At 41.9% G+C, this 25,674-nt stretch overlaps 1 protein-coding gene across 2 annotated transcripts in view; it reads right to left on the bottom strand.

Annotated features, from left to right (window-relative positions):
- LOC111147024 (muscleblind like splicing regulator 2) overlaps nt 1-25,674 on the bottom strand; it is a 164,746-nt gene that overhangs the window by 42,591 nt on the left and 96,481 nt on the right. For both annotated transcript variants that reach the window (XM_022502871.1, XM_022502872.1), the window contains exons 3-4: nt 12,964-13,128; nt 1,550-1,750 (exon numbers count right to left, since the gene is read on the bottom strand). In XM_022502871.1, coding sequence (XP_022358579.1) covers nt 1,550-1,750; nt 12,964-13,128 — 366 coding nt within the window. The remainder of the gene's footprint in view (nt 1-1,549; nt 1,751-12,963; nt 13,129-25,674) is intronic.

Below are 25,674 nucleotides of genomic sequence, written 5' to 3'. Positions count from 1 at the left end.
GTTTGAAGGGTAAGCAGATAGGTCACAAAACTGCTCCTTCTTTCCTCCTGCTTTGGCTACAAGCCAATATTCCATCTTTAGTTCATAAAATGTACAAAATAAAAATTACTCAGCTGTTCCCATCAATTCTGAGTCAGCCTTCCTTTCTAAATGCAATCCTCCGGTCTGAGACTGCATCGGAGGTGCACACTGGCCATCAAACGTTTTCCAAGGGTCTCTGTGTGCGGCCAACTTCATGCCTAGTTTGAAATGAACCCTTAAGCTGCCCCGCTAAAGTCACTGTCAATTATTTTTCAATGTCTTTGTCTACTAGTCCTGATGGGGAGGAGGATTTGTCCCCAACTCGGCTGATTTGATTTGTTTTCTAAACCACAGATTCGGAAACTGAACACTAAAGCGCTAAGGGTCCAGCAGGTGGAGCCCCAAACGCTTTTGCAGACCATGAAAGGTCTGTTCTATACTCACAGGGGCGGACTGGATCAAAACAGTACTGTTAGGAACTATAGTCTTTTCATTTGGGGATCCATAAACTCCAGATTGAAGCTGATATTAGGGAGCCACATTTTACTGCCCTCAAGAATTAAGTGGTAAATATTTATAATTTAAAAAATTTTTATTGGGTCAATATTTAAACAAATGCACCTTGAAAGAACTTTCTCCAGTGATCCAACGTAAGCACAGTGAACATCCTAACTGTGCATATATCACCTAACAACTCTAATGGGTAATGGCATTAAAGGAGCTTGTTGAAAAATCTATGAGAATCTTTACGTACCTGTATAAAATGCTCTGTTAACTATCACAGCATATAGTACGTAAGATAAATCCTCTAACTCTGATGAAAGAGAAATGTTACCCCATAAAGGCTGGCTTGACTCATGACTTAACAGTTATGTTCTATAAATACATGACCTTGTTTTCTTGATTTTTATGGAACACTTAAAGAAAATATCGCAATCGATAATTAAATTGGCCCAGCTTCCAGTTCCCCTGCTTACCAACAATACAGCCAGAGCTGAGATTCTGGAACATACCAATATAACCATATTAGTTCTTAAAATATTGACATATGATCACACCAAGGGGTCAACAGTCATGGTTCTACTTACTACCACCCCTGTGCCCAAGTGTCCCCCCATTGGCCTGACTGCTGGGCCCCTGATTTGCCCATTCTCAGACCTTTCCAGGATCCATCAGAGGTTAATGCCTGGCACCCGGAGGCCTTCAGGAACCATCTCTGTGGTCTGCACCGTGATTGACTGATAGTTCCCTTGGTTGTTCAATACTTTGCCCCTGAACACACATTCCTGGTAGGTAAATTTTGTTTGTGCTAAGCTAATTCTTTTCCTACAGACTCATTTCCTTTATAGTCTGCCTTAAATGGAAACCATAGAATTACGAATGCCTGGCTTTTAGACGAATGTGTGTGTGCGCGTGTCCGTGCACATGGCTGTTTGCAAGACTGAATGAATATCTTACACGGGTTCACTTACACAGAATTACACTTCTACCCCAAATGCATCTCAAACCACAAATATAATTGAAGTACCTCCAGCTTGTCAGTCCTGAGAAGTTTCTGAGTTGCAGTTGAGCCCGGGACAGTGACGGGTGGACTTCCGGGAACAATAACGGGTGTGGTGGGTAGAATTTCCGTTGGGACTAACCCAACTCCAGGGGTTACAGGTGCTAAGTAAGGAGCAAAGCTAATCGCCGTGTTTGTCCCTATGGCGGGACCTACAGGAAAAGTGGGCTGTTAAAGGAAGACAACATAGGACAAAGATTTCTTTAGAATAAAACTTTAAAAAATCACCAGCAATTCATCATAGACAAGACTCTGTGTGTGCATAAACCGGTATCTGCGAAAGCTCATTAAGCTTCCCTGTTTGGTCTTGCTTAATAAAAATGAAAGCCATATAGATCCTCTCTTCCTAAAACCATACCAAAAAATCATGGGAGAACATCGTAGAAACCTAATTACAGTGAACAGGTTAAACTTTTATTACTATGAAGGCGTTCTCAAGAAAAGAAAATACTAATTCTCACTGTAATTGCTCATCATTCCAAACACTGGATGTTAGTAAGGGAGTAAAACCTATGGAAAGCTGACTCCAATTCTCTCCTTTCTCCTCCATGGCTCTCAAAAAGGACATGAGTAAAGGAAAAACCTTGAATGGCGCCTGACTTTCCAGTTGATCAAGTTTGTACATTCTCAAAAAGCAGGGATTATTTGGGGCTGCATTTTCTCAAACTCACCAGCATGTTCCTGTAGCCCATCACTAGCATGCACGTATCCCAGTGTTCATAGGCAATATTCATGGAAACCTGCTATTTCATTGTCCAGCATAGCCATGTCTAGATACAACCCTCCCTCCCTAAAAGTTTCAATGGAAGAGCATCATTTGGCCAATATCTCAACTGGCCAATTTTTCAAATGGCCATTCAAAGTTAGTTTGGTTTCCTAGGTCAAAATCAGCACAGCCGTGATAAATGCATTCCGTACCTTATTTAAACTTCTCTATCCCTACACTCCTTGTCCACAGCTAAGAAGAAATACACTAAGGGGTCCATAAGATGATTATTTTTAAAGGTTCCCCCTAAAAAATACATCTCTCAGAAAGGAAATAATATAAGAGAACAAGAAACTTTGCCTGACTCTTCTAGAACCAATGTTAAAAACTGAAGATGTTGGGATGCCTGGGTGGCTCAGTTGGTTAAGCAACTGCCTTCAGCTCAGGTCATGATCCCAGAGTCCTGGGACCGAGTCCCGAATTGGGCTCCCAGCTCAACGGGGAGTCAGCTTCTCCCTCTGACCTTCTCCTCTCTCATGTTCTCTCCCACTTTTTCCCCCTCTCTCTCTCAAATAAACAAAATCTTTTAAAAATATATTAAAGAGAAAACTGAGGATGCTGAAGATTTTTCTTAGAATAAATTTTACACCAAATTGTACCCGAATGGTTTTTGTTGGTTGCTTGCTTTTTTAGTTAATGGATGACTTTTAACTTATTTTTAGGACCAGTATGCAGATATTTGCAATTATGTGTTAATGCAATTTTCTAATACAGAACCATGCCATTGGCCCTGTCACTCTACTTCGCTATTTATACGTTGTGAGTAACATTCTTGTTTTCTATTTATGGCTCTGAATGAGCTGTTGAACATATGGGAAAAATAACAATCTATGTTTATTAAACAAATTTTTTGTTGACAGCAATAATGGAAAAATATCTCTTATGAATGCTCATGTTAGAAAACAGTGAAATATTGATAGTCTGTGCAGGGAGTTCTCAGAGAGTCTGGAAGTATTTACCATAGTGGCTGGGGGCCACAAGAGGTGATTCTAATGGTCTGCGAGAGCTGCTGTAGCCCTCCCACGAGGGGCTCTTAGATCTTTATGGCTCAGACGTAAAATTCACTTTGGGACAGAGTTGCAACATGAGGTCTCAACATGGGAAATAGATGGCAGTCAGGAATTTTTTTCTCCAAAATTTTATATGTGTATGTTTTCCATTTTCAACCCATTTGAGCCATAATTACAGAAAGTTGTGGTTTTCAGGAACTATAGCTTTTATAAGTTAGTGGTCTTGAAAGAAAGCCAAGTGATTTAAATGGTATGACTACATAATGTTAGAATTTTTAAAAAATCAACCCTGAAAGGTCATAAATCACAACAGATCAGTGATTCAAAAAACTAGCTCTATCAGAAATGCCTGTGGGGAATTTCTTAAATAGAGATATGCCAGACTCAATAGGTCTAGGCAGGGGCCCCGAAATTTGCATTAAAAAAAATTTACTACATGATTTGATGTGTGGCCCAGTTTGGGCACCACTGTCCTAGATGAATTGTGAAAGTATTAAAACACTTGTACTAAATGTGTCATTTAACCCAGAGACCAATTATCAAAGTAAACATTGAAAGAAGAGAGTCCTCCCCCCACACCCCCAGTTTTGACTTTCTGCAGCAGCAAATTCTCAACCCCTCCCCCTGTGGATCATCTGAAGTCAGGGTCAGAGTGGTGACATAAACACAGCTTGTACCTTGACTGACAAAAGGATGTCAGAACCTCAAAACTCATTTCATGAAACCTTTTCATTTATCAACAAATCTATTACAATTAGGAAGATCGTGTTTTCCAAAATGTATGTTACTTGTTCATCTAATGTAATGATCTAAAATGAATGTTGCAGTTTGCTTTACTAATGATAGCTCCGACACGGCTCGGAGAGAGTATTATTTAAAAATAAAGCCACAGATTTTAGACTGAGATTGATCTGAATTCAAATCCAGAGCTTTGCCGGTTAATGTTTATCCTGGGCAGTGAGTTAACCTCCCCGGGGTTCAGTTTTCTCAAAAGCAGACAGGACATAAAACTTTAAGCTCAGCTTAAAACCTTAAGCTCAAGAGTTGGTGCAAACTGGGTATTATTTCTCCAGCCCCTTCCCATGGTCAGAACTCAGTAAATAACAGCTCTCATCAGTAGTGTAAAATCTAGCATTAATAAGGTTTTTCCTCCAAAAGGCCCACTGCTTCTAGAACAGGAATATAACCAGCATAGTAATGTGATAACAGAGGTATAAACTCTATTAGTGTTTAATAAATGATAGCTAATGTCTTCTCTTTTTTGAAATACGGGCTGGGAAAATAGATTCTTTCTTTCACATGTAGCTGAAAGTTAAAAGTTTATAGGTCTTAGGAAGATAGAGTCAATGAGATATTTTCTGTCTCTTTAATAAGGTGTTTTTCACTGAAGGTAATGAGTAAGAATTAAAGTTAAGGTCCTCTTTGGAGACAGGCACTCCATTATTATCCCTGTTGACAGTAATACCTTATGCCTCTGAAGGGTTCCCAGTGTTCAAACTGTTCTCACACACCTTGTCTTCTTTAACCTTCTCAATATCCGTGAAGGGCAAGGGTGGCCGTGAGAACTTGCAGACGAAAGCAGTTTAGAGTAGAGACCAAATGGATCATGCAAGGTCAATGCCGCCGAGGCAGAGTCAGGGCAAAGCACCCAGTTTGGGGCTATTTCCCTTCCTCCGCACTCCCTAGATTGCTGGTAATTTCTTAAAACAGAAGAGGGACAACAGCCCCCGCCCCAGCTGCGCTAATGTCTCTGAGCATAAGGCCAGAGTGCTGGTGGGGAGCTGTGTCCCACCATCAGCCTCCTCCACATGGGAGGAGCGGGTCATCAGCCTCCTCCACATGGGAGGAGCGGGTGAGGCTGTTCCCTACAGGGGTGCCCTGGAAAAGTGGATCCCAGATCCCAGATTCAAATTAAACTCCCCCAGTAGAGTCCAGGCTGACATCATGTCCTCGCATCTGAATTTAGGGCTTAGCTGCAGCTAAGAAGAGAAGAGCAGCACTTCCAAAGGATTCTGGTCCTGGGGCACACCAGCCCGTGCCTGGGAGCCTTGGCCCCGTGGTTTCTGCAGAAGGCCTCCCGCCATGTTTGAGATGGGATCCACTGGGTCCTTGATCATCTCTCAGAACTAGCTGCAGCTAGAGAGGCCGGAGGACAAAGCAATGGTGTCTTCTGGACAAAAATGGCTTCTGAAATGCTGGCCTTGCTATTTGTAATTTCTGTACTTCATTCCACATTCCTGTGTTTCTCTCTTCAGCTACTCCCATGCTAGTCTTCTTTCTCAGTGCATTACACCAGTAGATCTGGGTTCAAAGACTTCTCTATCTCTCTCTCACACACACGTACACACACATTCAGCACGTGTTCTTTGATATTTTGTAGTGGAAGGAAAGATCAGTGCTGTGTAGTAATGACTAAGTGGCCTGAGGTGTTTTATGGCTCTAAAATTTAGTCAGTTGACTTTTTAAAAGAGGAGCGTGAGAGTTCATACATGTAGAAAGCTTTGACTTCAAAGGGTAGGTATTCAGCACTCAAACTGAAAGGCTTAAAACATGGCATCCCTTAAGCCTGCTCTCTTTTCTTCTAGAAGCATCTCTGGAAGGCAGACTACTCAACGCAAGACCTTGTCCTTGAAGACTGAGTTGTATAGGCTCTTAAAACTCGATCCTAGTAAGGCTACCCATCCCCACACTTCTTTTTCTTTTTTTTTTTTAATTGGCATGCAACATTATATTAGTTTCAGGTGTATGATGTAATGATCGATATTTGTATATACTGTGAAATGATCACCACAGTAAGTCATTAAGATTTATCACCATATGGAGGTACAGAATTTGCCTTCCTGTGAAGAGAACATTTAAGATTTACTCTCTTAGCAACTTCCAACTATGCGGTATTCTTTTTTTTTTTTTTAATTTTTTATTTTTTCAGTGTAACAGTATTCATTATTTTTGCACCACACCCAGTGCTCCATGCAATCCGTGCCCTCTACAATACCCACCACCTGGATCCCGCAACCTCCCACCCCCCACCCCTTCAAAACCCTGATTGTTTTTCAGAGTCCATAGTCTCTCATGGTTCACCTCCCCTTTCAATTTCCCTCAACTCCCTTCTCCTCTCCATCTCCCCTTGTCCTCCATGCTATTTGTTATGCTCCACAAATAAGTGAAACCATATGATAATTGGCTGTCTCTGCTTGACTTATTTCACTCAGCATAATCTCTTCCAGTCCCGTCCATGTTGCTACAAAAGTTGGGTATTCATCCTTTCTGATGGAGGCATCATACTCCATAGTGTATATGGACCACATCTTCCTTATCCATTCGTCCGTTGAAGGGCATCTTGGTTCTTTCCATAGTTTGGCGACCGTGGCCATTGCTGCTATAAACATTGGGGTACAGATGGCCCTTCTTTTCACTACATCTGTATCTTTGGGGTAAATACCCAGTAGTGCAATGAACTATGTGGTATTCTTAACTGTAGTCCCAAGCTGACTATTACCATCCCCATAAATTACTTTTTTTTTTTTTTAGTAACTGGAAGATTGTATCTTTTTTTTTTTTTTAAGATTTTATTTCTTTATCTGACAGAGAGAGAAATCACAAGTAGGCAGAGAGACAGACAGAGGTGGGGGCGGGGGGGGAAGCAGGCTCCCTGCCCAGCAGAGATCCCGATGGGGGACTCGATCCCAGGACCCTGGGATCATGACCTGAGCTGAAGGCAAAGGCTTAACCCACTGAGCCACCCAGGTGCCCCCTGGAAGATTGTATCTTATGACTCCATCTCACCAGCCCCTTTCCCCTGCCTCTGGAAACTACCAATCTTTCCATCTGAAAGATTGATAGATAGATTCTATCTACCTATCTCTCTATGAGCTTGGTTTTTTGTTTTGTTTTTGTTCTTTGTTTTTTTTTCTTTTTCTTGCTTTCTTTTCTTTTTTTTTTTAACTTCTATGTATAAGTGAGATCACACAGTATTTGTTTTTTCCATGTGACTTATTTCACTTAATATAATCCCCTTGTGGTCCATTCACGTAGTTGCAAATGGCAAGACTTCATTCTTATTAATGGCTGAATGATATTTCATTGTATATACACCACATCTTCTTTACCCATTTATCCATTAACAGACCCTTGGGTTGTTTCCATATATTGGCTATTGTAAATAATGCTGCAATAAACATAGGGGTGCAGGTATCTTTTCAAGTTAGCCTTCTCTTCTGTGGATAAATACCCATGAGTGGAACTAATAGATCATATGGTAGTTCCATTTTTAATTTTTTGAGAAACTTCTATACTGTTCTCCACAGTGACTGCACCAATTTACATTCCAGTGAAATGGATTTCCTTTTCTCCATATCCTGGCCATACTTGGTACCTCTTATCTTTTTGATAACACCATCCTAACAGATGTGAGGTGATACCTTTCTTTTTCTTTAAAGACTTATTTGAGAGAGAGAGCACGTGTGTGTGTATGCTCGACTCAAGGGAAGAGTAGAGGGAGAGAATCTTTAAGCAGACTCCCCAGTGAGTACAGAGCTCAACACAGGGCTCCATGCATTGACTTGAGCCAAAAACCAAGAGTCTGATGCTTAACCGACTGAGCCAGCCAGGTGCCCGATGTGAGGTGGTATCTTACAGTGATCTTTATTTGCATTTCCCTGACGATGAGTGTTGTTGGCCATCTGCATGTCTGTCTTCTTTGTAAAAATGTCTATTCAGATCTTCTTCCCCTTTTTAAAAATAGGCAGAGGATTTTGTTTTCTTCTTTACTATACTGTGGTATGAATTCTTACTGTATTTTGGATGTTAACCCCTTATCAGATATATAATTTGCAAATATTTTCTCCCATCCCATAGGTTGTCTTTTCATTTTGTCGATGGTTTCTTTTGGTGGGCAGAATTTTTTAGTTTGAAGCAGTCCCACTTGTTGATTTTTGCTTTTGATGTCTTTGCTTTTATTATCAAATCCCAAAAATCATCACAGGACTGATGTCACCACCTATGTTTTCTTTTAGGAAAGGAGTTTAATGGTTTCAGATCTTACACTCAAGTCTTTAATCCATTTTGAGTTAATTTTAGTGCATGGCATAAGACAGTGGTCCAGCTTCCTTCTTTTGTATGTAGCTGCTCAGTTTTCCTGCATTATTCATTGAAGAGACTTTTCCCATTATATATTCTTGGGTCCTTTATTATAAATTAGTTGACAATATATGAGTGAATTTGTTTCTGGGCTCTCTATTCTGTTACATTGATCTAAGCATCTGTTTTTTATGCCAATACTATACAGTTTTAAAAAAATTTTTGTCAACATATACTGTATTATTAGCCCCAGGGGTACAGGTCTGTGAATTGCCAGGTTTACACACTTCACAGTACAGTTTTGATTACAGTTTTGTAATATAGTTTGAAATCAGACAGCATGATGCCTCCAGCTTTGTTCTTCTTTCTCAAGATTTTTTTTGGCTATTCGGGGTTTTTTGTGATTTCATACACATTTGATGATTATTTGTTCTAGTTCTGTAAAAAATGCCATTGTAATTTTGATGGGGATTATTTGAATCTGTAGATCACTTTGGGTACTATGGCTATTTTAACAATATTAATCCTTCCAATCCATGAGCATGGAATATCTTTCCACTTAGTTCTGTCTTCTTCAATTTCTTTTCACCAATATCTTATAATTTTCAGTGCACAGACCTTTTACCTCCTTGGTTAAATTTATTCCTAGAGATTTTATTCTTTTGATGCAGTTATACAGGGATTTTTTTCCATAATTTTTCTGATAGTTCATTATTAGTGTATAGAAAGATGACAGATTTCTGTGTTTTGATTTTGTACACTGCAATATTACTAAACTCATTTAATAGTTCTAACCACTCACTTCTTTATCTTGAGTGTAGACACAAAGGCTGTGTGTTGGGTGGAGGGTGCGGTGTGCAAGGAAGGAAAGGAAAAGAATTGCTGTTATGTCCTATTAGGAATCAGGGAGAGAAAAACTGCCAGGAGGAAAAACTGAAGGGGACTTTTAAAATATGGTGAGTTTGAGACAGAAGAGTTATAAGAGGAAAGAACGGTAGGTGTTTTCATTCACTCAATGAGTTATTTTTTGGTACAAACATTGTACCAGGCCACCATGTGTACACTTATTAAATGTAAACCCTAATGGGAAAGAACAAACAAAATTATGACTTACGTTTATGGATAGACAGAAAGGAGGAGCCTCCCTGGCAGTGATGGAGGTTTGTGGTGGGTCACAGAGAATGAATCTGGAGTCCTTCTGGACAAGATCAAGTTACCATGTGATGAGCAGTAGGACACTTCCAGCAAGAGCTTTGTGTGTTCACAGAACTGAAAGCCGGGTTTGGTTCCAGTGAATACAGAAAGAGTGGCCCATGATGAGGTGGTGAGCTGGTGGGGCCCGGGGTACAGACCACATTCTAGAGCACAGTCATGGTTACATGTTTACACTTTGTTTCTAACGAAATGGGAGAGCTCTAGTGGGTTTTAAGGGAGTGGTATGATGCTCTTATGTGTTACAGATATTCCTCTAGTAATAAAGCAAGAGTGGAATAAAGCAAGAGTGGAAATTGACAGAGTTGAAAGGAAATGTTTGAATAACGGACTGATGGAAGCTTGGGTTGGAGAAGGTAGAGAAGGAAGCAGACTTGAAAGCAGTTATGACAGGACCTGCTGATGGACTGGATGTGAAAGAATCTGCTTAATTTTGGTTTTGAAACTGCTGGTTGCATTTATTGAAATGGGAACATTGGGCTTGAACATGTCACGTTCCTGTGAGCAAATATGTGAACTTGGGGCTCCAAGGAGAAGACTGGAAATACATATAGGGGAGTACTCAGCTTATAGATGATTTACAGCCATGGGAATGGATGAGATCATGAAGGAAATGCCCAGTGCCAGGAACCTCCATGTACAGCAGCCTCCGCACATAGTAGAGGAACACAAAGAGCAACATCACCAGCCTTTTCTTGGGGAGGAGGACAGATCAGAGAGGAAGGAGAGTTCTACAAAGGAGAGGCTGATTATGTGGGTTGAATATGGCTAAGAGGTCAAATGAACACAACAAAGCCAAAAGAGACCACTGGTTTAGCAATATGGAGGTCACTGATGAGATAATCAAGGGACTACGTTTAGGGTGGATGGAAGTTAGGAGGAAGTGGAAAAAATATCCATAGTCCTTTGGAGAAGGAAACCTAAAAATGGAGTTGTACCTGCTACTCTGTGTTTATCAGTGTATCTGTCTTAAGCAATTCCATGTGTTATTCATTTCTTGTGGCCTGTCTGACAAATTGCCACAAACTTGGTGACTTACAACAATGCAAATTTATCCTTGTATTGTTCTGAAGGTCAGAAGTCTGAAGTCGGTTTCACCAGGTCCAAATCAAGGTATTGGCATTTTGTGTTCCCTCCAGAGGCTCAAGGGAAGAATCTATTCCTCTTCAGTCTTCTGGCGGCTGCTGGCATTCTCTGGTTTGTTGTCTTGCCACCTGTCTCTGCCTCTATGGGCACACTGCCCTTTTCCTTTTCTGTATGTGCCAACTCTCCCTCTGCCTCTCTCTCATAAGGCTCCTTGTGATTGCATTTAATCCAGGAACATGGCCCCATCTCAAGATGTCCAACTTCCTCATATCTACAAAGACCTAGTTTCTTTATAAGGTGACATTTACACGTCCCCTATACCTTTCAGGGCCGTTATTTGGCCCACTATACTGTACTAAGTCACCAATTCCTGAGACTCTGAAGTTGGTTGTAGAGTTGATGATTTTAAGTGCATCATACTTCTCATTCTGGGATTTATTGGGATTTAGAAACATCTATTGAAATATTTAAATGTACAATTCCTTTTTCATAGATGAATCATGGTTATTAACTCCTAATTGATATTTGAGACAAAACATAAACATAACTTCCAAAAAGAAGTTCAACTAATAGTTAACAATGGGCATGGACTTTTCGTATCAACACTGCCATTATTAAGTACCAGGGTCAATCTTTAAGAATTCTAAATAAATAAGAAGTGAATGATTACAATGAGTGAGACAGACACATAATGCAATGTTACTATGTTGACCTTGTTGGTTCTAAATTTATTCCTACAGACATTATTTAATATGAATAACTAAATTATTTTTGCTTTAGGTAATTTAATAAAATAATTTACATGCGTATATCAATAGAGAACCATAAATTATACATGTGTGGTTTTAAATAGATCCACTTAAATGCCTATCTTTGGTGTTAAATGTATTCAAAACTCTGTCTATGCTGTCCTTAGATCTAAGCTCCCCTCTACTCATCCTTTGGGATATGCTTATTTGGGACCTCCTCCAAGTGGCATTTCCTGCCTCATTCAAAATCATAATTCGCTTTGCCTGAATCTTACTTTGCCTGTCTCATTGCTCTGTCTATGCCCAAAAGACTGTCTCATTTATGTTGGAGCCTCCTGCACCTGGCACATTTTTTTTTTCCTTTTTACTCTAGGCAGAGATGGGTCCTGGCTACTTTGTGCCACCATTTTTGAGCAGAAACATGGAGACAAGCAGAACTGCGAACCATCTGCCCAGATTCTCTCCCTCTTCCTACCGTTCCCACCCTTCCCATCTCATCATGCAGACACTCAACAAAGTACTTCTCAGGAGTAGCTATCCTTTTTCATTTAGCAGCTTTCAATAACATAGACTTTTCACACAATAAAGACTAATTTTTAAACAATAGTCTTTTGTGTATGTACTTCTTTATAAAAGCAAATTTCCCTCACTTTACTGGCTTTGGCTTTTTTAAAAAAATTAGCTTGTTTTTGACAATTCACCAATGTAAATGAAATTCCCTCAAGCCAAATGCACTCCTTCTCCCCAGGGCCTCGTTCCTAAAACAATTTCCAGACCTTTAAGGAAGTACTTTCAAACACTGAAATCAAGGAGAAAATATGACACAATACATATTCAAAGACTGAACTCCCTTGAGCATTTAATCTTGTGGCCCTGGGCACAGCTGCCACACCCTTGGCCAGCCTCAGAGAGACTGCGTGGGTGGCTAAGGCAGCCTTCTCTGGGAATGCCTTGGGGACCCCAGGGGACCGCCCCTCAAGATGTCTTGACTTCCAATGCCAGCCCCCCTGCCTATTAGCTGCATGACCTTGGGTAAATCATTTAACTACTCCGGTTTCTCACTTTGCTCACCCTATAAAACGATGCCAGGGAACCAAACAGTCCACTAGGTTGCTAACAATCTAACAGGCATCGACGCCTCCTCTTTACATAGATCATCGCTGCATACTCAACATGCGAATGTAGAGAACCCTTTCCATTCTAAGGTGGTTCAAATGTGGAGTTTACCGGTGAGCAAGAGTTGGAGGGCACAGATTGCCCAGACACCGCTCAGTAACCGTCTTTGCCTACTGCGTCCACACACATTTTTTCGATTTAAATAATTTCAAACACCCTATTTTCAGCATCCATTTAGCTTCAAAGCTATTTGCTTTAATTGTAGCCAGAGACAAAGTAGAGGGAGGCCATTTTAGGTCAACGTGGCATTGCCTGTACCAACACTTTAATCACCAAGCCCTTCATTAGATGCGATGTACTCACCACTGGATGAAGTGGGGTTCCTGGAAACATAAATTGCATCTGCTGGGCAAGCATCGCGGCAGCCGTTTTTTGCTGGATCAGATTGTTCCTCCCATTAATTTCTAGTTGAGTTTTTAAATGTGTTGGAGGATGAAGATACTTGCAGTTCTCTCTTGAACAACGGCCCTGTAAAACGAATGTTTTGGTTTTAGAACTGTTGGGAGTAGCTTTCATCTATGGCCAACCATTTCCCAATTGCTCCACGTACACAAAGGCAAGGATGCCGTGCGTGCGTGCGAGTGCGTGCGTGCGTGCGAATGCGTGCGCGCGCATGCGCACTCGTGTCGGAACGTAGAACGGATTTGCAACATAGAAGGCGTGAATCAGGCAATAGATGATTATCGATCTTGCTCAAACCTGTTCAGCAGAGAAGCTTTCTGAGATTTTTTTTGTGGTGGTTCTTTCCAATGAATTCCAACTCTGACAAGAGACTCTAAAGAAATCTGAGTGCTAGAAATAAAGGCAGACCCTTCTAGGCGGGTGGAAGGCAGCCAGAGGAGCATTTTTTATGGGAACTTATCAAAAGGACTCTCTCAACTTGCTCGATGGTGGTTTGTGCATGCTGGAGTGCTGACCAAGGATGAATGGTTACGTGCCGAATTTGTGCAGTGGGGACAGTAATAAGAACTTCTTGAAATGCGTGTTCCAGATTGGCTGAAGATAACCCTTGTCCAAATCATTGAAGAAGAGGCAAAGGTCTCTAGTATAGGAGTGGGTATTTCTTAGTAATAGATACATTAGTGAACATTCCAGGCATTAAACTCAGATAATTACCTGCAACTAATTAGTTTGATACTCAAAAGCTGTTACCCCACGTCCATGCCCCCACTCCCATGACAGTTTTATCAAATTTAATGTCACAATAGGACACAGTGAAGAGTGTTTATGGCTAAAGTAATATTTTGATGTTAAAGTCGGCCCGATGAAAACAATTAATTAGGTGACAGGTGTGCATAAAGCCAGTCTTGGAGAGTAATTGCAAACGTAGTGTTCATACTGAATTCCCAAGTTTTCAAAAGTACCAATTGAGAGAATCATGTTGATGTGTGAATTATGCAATTTCTGGAGAACGAAGAGCAGACTGTGCTAACCCGTGTATTATCATTCCCTAAAGAATTAGTCTTTTTGCAACCAAGAACAGAGAATATGGGTTTGTTTACCAGATATAAAAATAATTTTAAGTGGCAAGCTTGGGGGATCTGGGGAAGCAAATTTGTTTACAGTCATCCTAATTCTAAACATCTGGAGTTCTCACTCGGTTTCCCGCTCATTTCAGCTGCACTTTTGGCAGCGTAGGCTCCCTCTCCAGCATGAACCTTTCCCCGCCGCCATGGGGAAGGGCAGATGTCAGTGGCAGGCCGGGTCTTCATGGTCTGGGCTTATCAACCAATGCTGTCCTAAGGGTCTACTTTTAGCATTAGTGGTCGTGTCACCCACTGCAGGCAGGACACAGGCAGGGACTAGCAACATCAAAAGGAACTGGTCACATTTCTGCTAATAAAATTCTGTAACAATGGTTATAGGTCAGTATGTCTCCTTAGTCTCAAACTTGTATTTTGAATGTGTCCTGCAGCTTCCTGTGTGTGAAACAGATATCCCAAGTCAATGATTAGAAGGTCTGTTATAAAGACATAGGTAAACTGGAACCATGATGAAAAATAATCTAAATCCAAGAGGCCTAGGAATCTCTCTCTCTCTCCATCTACTTGTCTTTGCAGTTTGGGGCAGGGTAGTTTTTATCCTAACTTTCCTTTGCTCTGTGTTTCATGATGTCCTCCCTTGACAGTTGCTGAGGTTGCTAAAATCAAGTCTCCGAGAAGCATGCGTGTGGAGTCAGCTCCTATAACACAGGTGTGTGACCAGTCTCTGGATTGGCTGTGTATAGGCCAAGTACCCAAATGCGCTCTTATCATCCATGATGGGAAGTCGTTTGTGGGATACAAGATGTAGCTCTGGACCATCAGCAGGGGTGGGAAAGGATTAAATGGAATGCTATTTCTCATACAGAAGCTATGCACCCCAGACTTCTGACAACCTCACTCCACACTCTCTTTAGGCACAAGCACTTCATCTGGAGGCTGACCCCCAGAAAGGCTCAGGTATACAAGATACCTGTATAAGGCCTGTGTGCACAAACATACAGCTGGCCCTAATGAGAGAATTCGGGAAAGGAGAGTTCCATACCATGGGGATGGAATCTGTGAAGCACCCACACTTCTACCAGTTTGGCTCTTCAATTTTGCTCATCCATATGAGCGTTCCTCTGATTCACTAGTCTAATGTAATCCTTTGTAGCTATATGTAAAAATTTCGATTAGGCTAGAAAAAATACGGTTTTCTTATAAATGCTATTATCTTTTGATATAATTGGGACACTTAAGGAACAGTATAAACTATTTTCAGCCAAGAGAACATGATTTACAACATTGAGTTAGTAATTTATTGATGGAACCTTCTTTTTCATGAGAATTAATGCAGTTTCCTAGTGTCCTTACTTACACACTTGGAGTAAGGCATGTTATTGATCACCCACGTGCCAGACAATCTATACATGGTTATCTCATTTTCCCCTTACAAAACAGCCATAATGGTACCTATCTTACAAAATAGCAAATGTACTCAGAAATATTAAGGAACTTTTCTGAGGTCATATAATTGGTAAGTGGTAGAGCTAAATTCATGTCTACCTGACTCAATTCATCACTACACCAAGCTATTTATTAGTAACAGTTAAAATCTAGAAAAGAAAAATATCTGGCACTATCCTTGATAAAATAATGTGTGTGATATATATTCTATAATAATAAGATGTATAACTCAATTTAAAATGTGGTAAAATATGAGAATTTGAGGAATGGAAAAACATTATTTGCCAGGGTCTGTCCTTCTATAGGGGGTTAGAGAAATGGTTAAGCTCACAGGGTCTGAAGGTAGACTCCTGGGCACATAACTTGATTCTGCTCGTTCCTACCTATGTAAATGTGAGCAAACTACTTAAATTTCTTGTGCATGCTTTATTTTATTTGTACAATTAAAAACCATGAATTGTGTTTTCTCTAAGGGGTGTTGTAGGATTCAATGAATTAATATATGCACAAAGTTTAGAGGTACATATGCCTGGTACATATAAGTACTGAGTAAATGTTGTTAGTATTACCAGAGAAGAGGGGCACCTGAGTGACTCAGTTGGTTAAGTCTCTACCTTCGGCTCAGGTCATGATCTCAGGGTCCTAGGATGGAGCCCTGCATAGGGCTCTCTGCTCAGCAGGGAGCCTGCTTCCCCCTCTCTCTCTGCCTGCCTCTCTGCTGTACTTGTGATCTCTCTCTCTGTCAAATAAATAAAATCTTTTTAAAAAATATTACCAAAGAAGGAGAAAATATTTGTGTATGATATTTTGTTTGCAGGAGGTGCAGATCACAGATTTATTTGTATTTTGTGGCTTTTTGGTTCTTCCGTAGAACAAAGTTGTATTTCAAAACTTGGCAGGAGCTACTTAATTACACTTATTCAAGTATCTTACATTTAAAAATATTTACAGTTCTCTGGGGTATTTCTGTAAGTACCCATATTTAAAGAAATAGCTCTGGGGCACCTGTGTGGCTCAGGGCATAATCTCAGGGTCCTGGGGCCCCGTGTCAGGCTTCCTGCTCAGAGGGGAGTCTGCTTGTTCCTCTCCCTCTGACCCTCCCCCCAAAGTGGGCTCTTGCTCTCTCACTCTCTCTCAAATAAATTTTTAAAAAATTAAAACATTAATAAAAAATAAATAAACAGCCCCGCACCATAGTTCAGTCTAGTATTAATATGGTGAAGTGTGTTGCACCATGGATATTTGAGGCATACTAATTCAAGGACTGGGAAAATCTAGGCAGAGTTTCAGTAAAGGATCCTCCAGGATTCTAAAATCCTAAAGGAAAAGCAACTGTCAAAATATAACGAGCTATTTGACACAGTAAACAATTTGTAAGGAAGTTTTTGTGAAGGCCTAAGATCTGCCAGGATATGCAGCATCGCACAGAAACTGCTGATGATCACAGCAAGTTGTCAGAACCGAGAGGGAGAGGGCAGCGTGCGGAAGTGTAGAGCGTCTCTGGGTATCGTTGTAAAACACAACAGCAGCGTCAAAACTAGTGTCTCCCAATTTCAGTCCAAGAAATAATGATAAAAATGTCTTGGAAAAGTCTTCCTGTGGCCTCTGGGACTGTTTTTTGTTTCATTTCAACTCTCCTACTTTTTAGTTCTTGGTTAAACACTGTGTCTGGGAAAGGGAGAGAAGTAGGGTCTGGCCTCTAGAGAAGAGGACTGCGTGGATCAGGGGAGGCCAGGGCACCCATTTCTTCTAGAAATGAAACACAGGAGCCCAGGTGAAGACAGAGAGATGTGCCCATCCAAAGGGTCAATGTGGGGACCAAACTCCTGAGGACATCAGGCCTTCAGGTGCTTTGCTCACCCCCAGTAGTATGGAGACCACAGGTGGTCTGGATCACACTCACCGCAGTCCTTGGTGTACGCCCAGGGTAGGAGATCATTCAGTCACTCACTCAACAAATATTTCCTGAGATCTTACCATGTGTGTGCCAGGCACGGCACCATTTAACCAAATGATGACACAGATAACTGTATAAATTGTGATATGTGTTCCAAGGAGAAAGCTGAGGGGCGGGGGGTGGGAGATAGTCGAAACCGAGACTGGTAGGTCAGGGAAGGACACCCAAGAAGTGGCATTTAAACTGGGACCCAAAGGATAAGAAGGAATGTGGGAAGGGAGTGAGTGAGTGGTGCCCGTGTGTGTGTGTGTGTGTGTGTGTGTGTGTGTGTGTGTGTGTAGGGAGAGAACACAAAATGAAAACGAGAGGAAGAGAATGTGCGAGGAGAATGTGCTGGGTACACCAGCCGGCAACGTGCATGAAGATTCCTGAGGAAGGAATAGGGAAGGGGGTGCACGCCAGAGCAGGGGTAAGAAGACAGCAAAACAGGAGCCCACCGGAGCACAGGGTAAGGGGTTTGACCTTGGCCACCACAGATTTTTTAAGCAGGAGCTGACCATTGTTTTACGCTGGCTACCTGCAAAACTGCACCCTGATTATTCGGTTTTGTACTACTTTCATTTACTACTCTCTCCACTATTATTATCGTGTTTGGAGACCACGTATTTAAAAGCAAAGGCAGAATTCCATCGGCGTCTACACAGAATGGGTGCAGTTTATTCTACCTTCAAAAATAATCTCTATTCCGGGAATATTTAGATTAGGGAGGATTGGTTGGAAGTAAAAAATGTCAAGCTGAATTAAGTTTATTAAAGTAAGCGACCATGGAAGATTTGAGCATGGAGGACCCATGTCGATTCTCACTGGAACGCGGAGAGATGATAAGCTGGAATCTGTACTTGGCAGGACAACAGATCGGACCCATCAGAATTACACAGCCATTACGTTCCACGGCGTGGGACTGAATAAATGCAGCCGTGGCTAAGAAAAGATTTCAGAATCAGGCCGGTGTGAGGGGGGGAAATACATAATTAGAAAATGAGATTTTCTAAATGCTTATTTTAAAACAAGTAATTTTTAGAATCTTTTTCTAGTATGCTCCTAATTGAAAAAGTCAATTAAAACATGGAAGCCGACAAGAAAACAGATTAATTAGGAGATTGTTAAAGGAATTCACAGTAGGAGCTTTTGCCCACAGGAAGAGCTGACAGCATATATCCCACTCGTTTTCCATGGGAAAAGCTATGGATTTTATAGGATGTACAATTCAAAGAGTTCAGAGGCCCCAGCTGTATGTATCGCTTGGGGATAATTTGAATTGGGTCTTGGTGTGGGCTGAGTCATTCATCAACGGATTCTAAAAAGATCTTTCTGGGGGAGAAAAATTCCAGTTGAGGTTCAGGGTCATTGTCTGACCTATTGATTTCTGTCTCTTGCAGTTGGGTTTTGGACACTCCTTGTTTTTAGTACACGATGGTGTTAAGGAGTGAGCAGGCCAGGCTCTGGATGGGTAAGGGCCGACTGTGGTGACTGACGACGGATGTCGGTGCTCTGAGAGTGGCCTGCAAGGACCTTTCGAGTCTGGGAGTCTGCCCTGAACCCCAAAGCTGGCCATGGAAGAGGTTCTCAGATTCCCTTGCGTTGCACACACGTGAGACCTGCTTAACGAACTCCTGATGTGATGACAGATTCTCATCCTGGAGTCCCATTCTTGAGACCTGGTCTGTCTTGGAACCTCTCTTAGAGATGCGGTTTGCACCCGTGGTAGAGGGAACAGACTTTCCCTGGACTTCTCTGGCTCCGGATCCAGCTCTGCTGTTCTTGCCCTGGGGCTCACAGCTACAACACGGGGACAAGAGTTCCCACCTCTAGACTTGTGGTGAAGATGAGGAGTTCATGCACATGGAGCACTTGACAGTTTCTGGGACACAGTGAGCCCTCCATAAGGTTTTGATATTATTCCTCTTACCATCCTCGTCCTCATCAACACCCTTACTGTTAACACCTTTGCTGCACAGTAGAGGAAAAGAAATGGTATTAAAAATCGCCCCTCTAGGCGCCTGGGTGGCTCAGTGGGTTAAGCCTCTGCCTTCAGCTCAGGTCATGATCTCAGGGTCCTGGGATCGAGCCCCGCATCGGGCTCTCTGCTCGGCGGTGAGCCTGCTTCCTCCTCTCTCTGCCTGCCTCTTTGCCTACTTGTGATCTCTCTCTCTCTCTGTCAAATAAATAAATAAAATCTTTAAAAAAAAATCGCCCCTCTAATCCTCATTCAGTTTCTCCACCCCTGGGCTTCCAGAAGCTACGAAGCTCTTTAACCCTCTGTTCCTCTTGTTCTCATCATCACTGCCAACACTGGCCATTTCTCTCTTCAGAAGAGCCTCCAATCGGGTTCTCTGATATTTTTCCTGCTCAAACCTGCCAGGGCTGATTGGCATGGTATGACTCATCTAGAACTTAAAGCAAATAAGCATTCCAGTGGGAAAAATCTGGAACTCTGGTTGTGGCTTCATCCCCAAATGGTTACATGAACTTTTACAAACCATTATAATGGTCTGTGTATCAATTTTCTCATCCGTCAAATGGGTACATTCATATTCCCCTACCTTGGCTCCTTCTGCTGGCTGTTACAGCTAGAGAGACAGCAGCAGAAGTTGCTCTGGAAACATTGTCATTTGCTCTAGGTTATCGATTCTGCATCTTTTTTCCTCTCGAATGTTCCTAATCTAGTAAAAGGGGAAAGCTACACATACCAACAGTTATAATAAAGAGTGACAACCAGGGACTTAGCTGGCAACAGCTCTGTAATGTTCTGAGAATAGTTGAGAAGTCGACGTGACAGACAAGGCATGGGGTACACCAGCAGAAGTGGCGAATTAAGTCAAAATTGATTAAGTCTAGGAGGATTTATTAAGTACCTACAGTGTATGCAGCTTGAAAGTGAGAAATTCAATCAAATAGACCACTGTTTTGGCCCTCATGACACACAAAGTTGTCCAGCAGACGTTTCTAAGGAACTGAACTGGCCGGGTGAGTTTCAGAAACTCTCAAGTTTTTTCAGAGGGGTTGGGCAGGGAAGAATGCCCTTGATTTGACCAGGGAAGCAGATTTATATTGGTCTATCATTTTTATGGGCCTATGTCAGGTGGCAAAAGGCTGAGTTTAACACTGGGCCTGAACCTTCTCTTCCTTCTGCAGCACATTTCCGGAAGGATATGGGCAAGTAAAAGTGTAGTGGAATAAAATGGTTATTCACATCAGGGCCTAATTTATAATATTAACTATGTGGCTGATATAGCCGTACTCCAAGGCAAGTGACAGATTAGGCTTTTAAGCTTCTTTTGAATTTAAATAAACTAATTGAACCACATGAGCTCCTTGTATTATTAGTTCCAACTACATAATAGAGCAAATAAAATACAACCACATAAGGACTTTGGAATTAGAAGAAGCTGAATTCGGGGAATTGCTACAAGCAAATGATAACCAGAACTTCCATCAAAATGAACAGTTGCCCAGATCATCAATATTATGTATGAATTTAAAATAAGCCCTTTCTGTTTATTAGTAATTTAGTTCAATTTCTATTACAACTCATCTTTTATAGTCTATATATGCAATATTCTTTTGGTAAAGAGCATAAAACACTGCATTTATTAAAGAAAGATTAAAAAGGGCACATTTATAATCTGATCTTCCCTTTTCTGGGGAGTGTTCCTTTATCTCCCGCTCTCACGGGATGGAGGAAACTCGTAGGAAGATCTAAGGAAGATGGGAGAAGTGGCCAGATGGGGACACTAGGGAAAAATCACAAATGCAACCCCTCCAATTGTCCCCACCACCAACACGTGCACAGCTATCAGTGGGGGAGAGAGAAGGAAGTCTGAAGCACGTTGAGCAGATGACTGGCCCAAGTGATAGTGGGAACTATAGTTTAGTTTGCTTTTTCTTTCTAGAAAACCACCCAAACCGGCATTACCTGTCATTCCGCTGTTGCACCTGGATGTGGGGTGACGCCCAGAGCCCTCTGCCAGTGCTAATGCTTTTGTCTTCCTTAGAGAGTGCTTCAAATGCTTCTGGGTTTTCCCACTTCTAGATACTGCATTTAGGGCCATTTGTTATCAATAGAGGACTGGGGGCAACTTAGGGCCATCAAGAGTACTTTGTGAACAGATTTGGGACTCACACACCATTATGCCAATGCAGCGCCCCCTTCCTTGTATCTTTCTTTCTTTCTTTTTTTTAATTTTTAGTTTTTGATTTTTAAATTGAAAAGTAATGAATATACAGTGTTAATATTAGCTTCTGGTGTATAATATAGTGATGCAACACTTCTGTACATACTCAGGGCTCATCCCAGTAAGTGTACTCTTAATCCCCTTCACCTGTTTCACCATCTCCCCCCAACCCCTCCCACCAACAGCCATGTTTGTTCTCTGTATTTAAGAATTTATTTTTTGGGACGCCTGGGTGGCTCAGTTGGTTAAGCAGCTGCCTTCGGCTCAGGTCATGATCCCAGCGTCCTGGGATCGAGTCCCACATCGGGCTCCTTGTTCTGTGGGGAGCCTGCTTCTCCCTCTGCCTCTGCCTGCCACTCTGTCTGCCTGTGCTCTCTCTCTCTCTCTTTCTGACAAATAAATAAATAAAAAAAAATCTTTAAAAAAAAAAAGAATTTATTTTTTGTCTCTTTCTTTCTTTCTTTCTTTCTTCCTTCCTTCCTTTCTTTCGTTTACTGAATTCCACATGTCAATGAAATGGTATGGTATCTCTCTTTCTCTGACTGAATTATTTTACTTGGCATGATATCCTCTAGGTCTAGCCATGTTGTTGCAAATGATAAGATTTCATTCTTTTTTATGGCCGGGTAATATTCCATTGTATGTCTACACCACATCTTCTTTATCCATTCATCCATCAGTTAATACTTGGGTTGTTTCCATATCTTGGCCACTGTAAATAATGCTGCATCAAACATAGGGGTGCATATATGTTTTTGAATTTGTGTTTTTGTTTTCTTTGGGTAAAAACCTAGTAGTAGGAGAATTATTGGATCATATGGTAATTCTATGTTTAGTTTTTTAAGGAATCTCCATACTGTTTTCCACAGTGGCTGCACCAGTTTGCATTCCCACCAACAGTGTCACAGGGTTCCTTTTCTCCACATCCTAACCAATACCTGTTGTTTCTTGTGCTTTTGATTTTAGCCATTCTGACAGGTGTGAAGTGAAATCTCATTGTGGTTTTAATTTGCACTTCTCTGATGATGACTGATGTTGAGTATCTTTTCATGTGTCTGTTGGCCATCTGGATGTCTTCTATAGAAAAAATATCTATTCAGGTCCCCACCCCACTTCTTAAATTGGATTATTATTTTTTTGGTATTGAGTTGTATAGGTGTTTTATATATTTTGGATAGTAACCCTTACTGGATATATCATTGGCAAGTATCTTCTCCCATTCAGTAGGTTACTTTTTTTGTTTTGTTGATGCTTTCCTTCATTGTGACAATGGCCTTATTCCTTTAAGCACTAATGGGGAGTGCAATTAAGACCTAATTTTATAATCATTTTAGGTAGGCAAAACATAAAAACCGATAAACGAGGAAATGAGACAAAGAGGGTTGATCGTTTGTAGTTTTCTATTTCAAAGCACGTTTAAATCTTTATTTTTTAATGGATTTTGGTTGCTTATGCAGTTTCAGTTTCTCAGACCATTTTTTTCTTGTCATTGGAAAGAGCTGCTAGTTTTAATTCAGGAGCCACACCCTGTTTTTACTGGTCTTTTCACTTCAGATATTAACTGAAAATATGCCAATTAAGAGAAATCAGTGACACCAAAAATTGCCCCCGCATTCTTGAGAGAGTTCAGGAAACTAATTTCTGGGCATTGGATGCTTCAGTTGAAAATGATTTTATCTGACTGGAAGGGGAATGTCTTTTGTCACAGAGGTACACTGGTGAGTGCGGACTGTGAGAAAATATCAACATAACACACAACCTGCTTGGTGGCTGTTGGACTTCAGTGTCTAGATTTCCTAACATCACATTCATAACTGTGTGCATTGCCATGGTCATGGGTGAAACAGAAGCTCTATGAAATATTAATATCACAGCAGTTGGAATTTTCCTGTGGGGAAGGACACACGTTTCTTGTCTATTTATTCTATTTCTCCTCAAAGCCTAGCAGTACAGGGACCCTTACACAGAGGGCACTCTGTGCATATTATCAAATGATTGTCCTTTCTTCTCCTTGACAAATCTCATTGAGCCCCTTCTATGTGCCAAGCCCTGAGAGAGAGAGAGAGAGAGAGAGAGTGAGTGTGTGTGTGTGTGAGCCAACAGGGGAAGCGGCAGAGGAAGAGGGAGAGAGAGAATCTGAAGCAGGCTCCACACCCAGTGTGCAGCCCCACATGGGGATCAATCTCACAAGCCTGAGATCATGACTTGGGCTGAAATCAAGAATCGGATGCTTTACCAACTGCACCCCCCCAGACCGTTTAATAAACGGTCAGCTAAAACAAGAGTGATCGATGCCAGGAGAGGGGGAATTCAGGGTGCCATGTGCACATACTGCTCCAACCACTTTTGGGCCAGGATGACTCTAAAGGAAGGGACATTTCACACTTAGTTAAGATCTTCATCAGCTTATCCGCTGGACCTATGTTGGTGGGGGATGGGTAAGGACGAAGAACTGGCCATTTGGAAAATTAAAACAAGCCAGACTCATCCACAATCACTCTTTAGAAGTTAAATTCCTGAAGCCTTAGAAAGGCCTTCACATGGCAGCTGGAACAAAGTAAATGCTCAGTAAACACTGGCTGCCCTTTTTATTCTCACTGGTTGTTAGTGATCCCAGAAGCTGGCCACTTTTTAAATAAGTGACCTTTTTCCCAAAGACATAAAATGTTATTAGACATCTTCTGTTGTTGTATCGTCTTTTCCAGTCTGATCTGTAAACCGAGTGGTGAATCACCTAACCCCACCGAGGTCCTCCTGGAACTGGGACACAGAGAGATCAGCAGCCTTAATGGCTGGTGTTTAGGGGATATCCCCCTCTACAGCTGGGCCATTTATCAAAAGACTGAAAGTGCTTCTGTCCCAGTTAGAAAACAGCTACTGTCCCAAGCTTGTGGAGTATCAAATGTTTTCCCTACTTCTCTGGTCACTCTGGCCACTCCCCTGAATCCTAAACTCTTCTCCCCCCGCCCCAAACACACACACACACACACACACACACACACACACACACACACACACACACACACTCTCTCTCTCTCTCTCTCTCTCTCTCTCTCTCCCTCTCCCAGGAATCAATGTGTTAAATCCCGCACAGCAGGGGGCCCTGACCCAGCTCTGAGGTCTGACTGCTCCCTGCGCACCCGGGAGGTACTTATTTTAAAATACTTTGCACATCACACCTGATTATAAATATACCTGTGACAAAGCCAGAGTGTCCTGGTTGCTGGTGTTGGAGCTGGGAAGGCTTCTAGGAGGAGGTGGGAGAAGGATGGGTGAGGAACGCAGGGGCGCACGGGGAAAGGGGTGGACAGCAAGGGGAAGAGGACAAGGAAAGACACCTGGAAAAAGAGGAAGATTTGGTGAAGAAGTTCTGGAAAAAGATGGAAAGATCTGGTATCCTTTCAGGAGTGCTCATTTTTAGCCACACAAGAAGGTAACGCTTCTCACAGGCTTGTTTGCAATTCTTGGTGGCGCGGGCCTGGCCAGCCGACCAGACTGCAGCAAAAGGAAGCTGCACTTTGTTCGAGAAAACACCCCCTGGGCAGGTGTGGGCATAGGCTCTGTTTTGCAGCGTGACTTGCTGCTGGAGAAGCTGAATAGCTACACAGCAGAGGTGTGGGGATGATCCTGCCATCTCCTGAGGGAGAGCCACACGCCTCTCCCTTCCTTTATTCATTCAACAAACATTTTGGGAGCATCTGCTCTATGCCAGAAACTGGGATGGAATTATGCACCGGGAACTAAGATGTGGTCCCACCCTCAACAGAAATAGCTCAGGCTTATGTAACGGTGTGTGTATCATGTACTAGGCCGCCTCAGAGTGCGTTCTGTAGATTGTGCTCTAATCTTCGATATAAGATCTTAACAGCAGTACAGCTACTGTTCTCATCTGATGGAACGAAAGGGAGGCACACAGGGGTAAATGACCTCCCAGGGTCATACAGGTAGAAAC

Source organism: Enhydra lutris, unplaced genomic scaffold (assembly GCF_002288905.1).
Source record: "Enhydra lutris kenyoni isolate GAN:26980312 unplaced genomic scaffold, ASM228890v2 scaffoldscaffold15, whole genome shotgun sequence".
NCBI lineage: Eukaryota > Metazoa > Chordata > Mammalia > Carnivora > Mustelidae > Enhydra > Enhydra lutris.
Note: the sequence above shows the minus strand (reverse complement) of the source record. Positions and strands in the feature narration are given on the sequence as shown.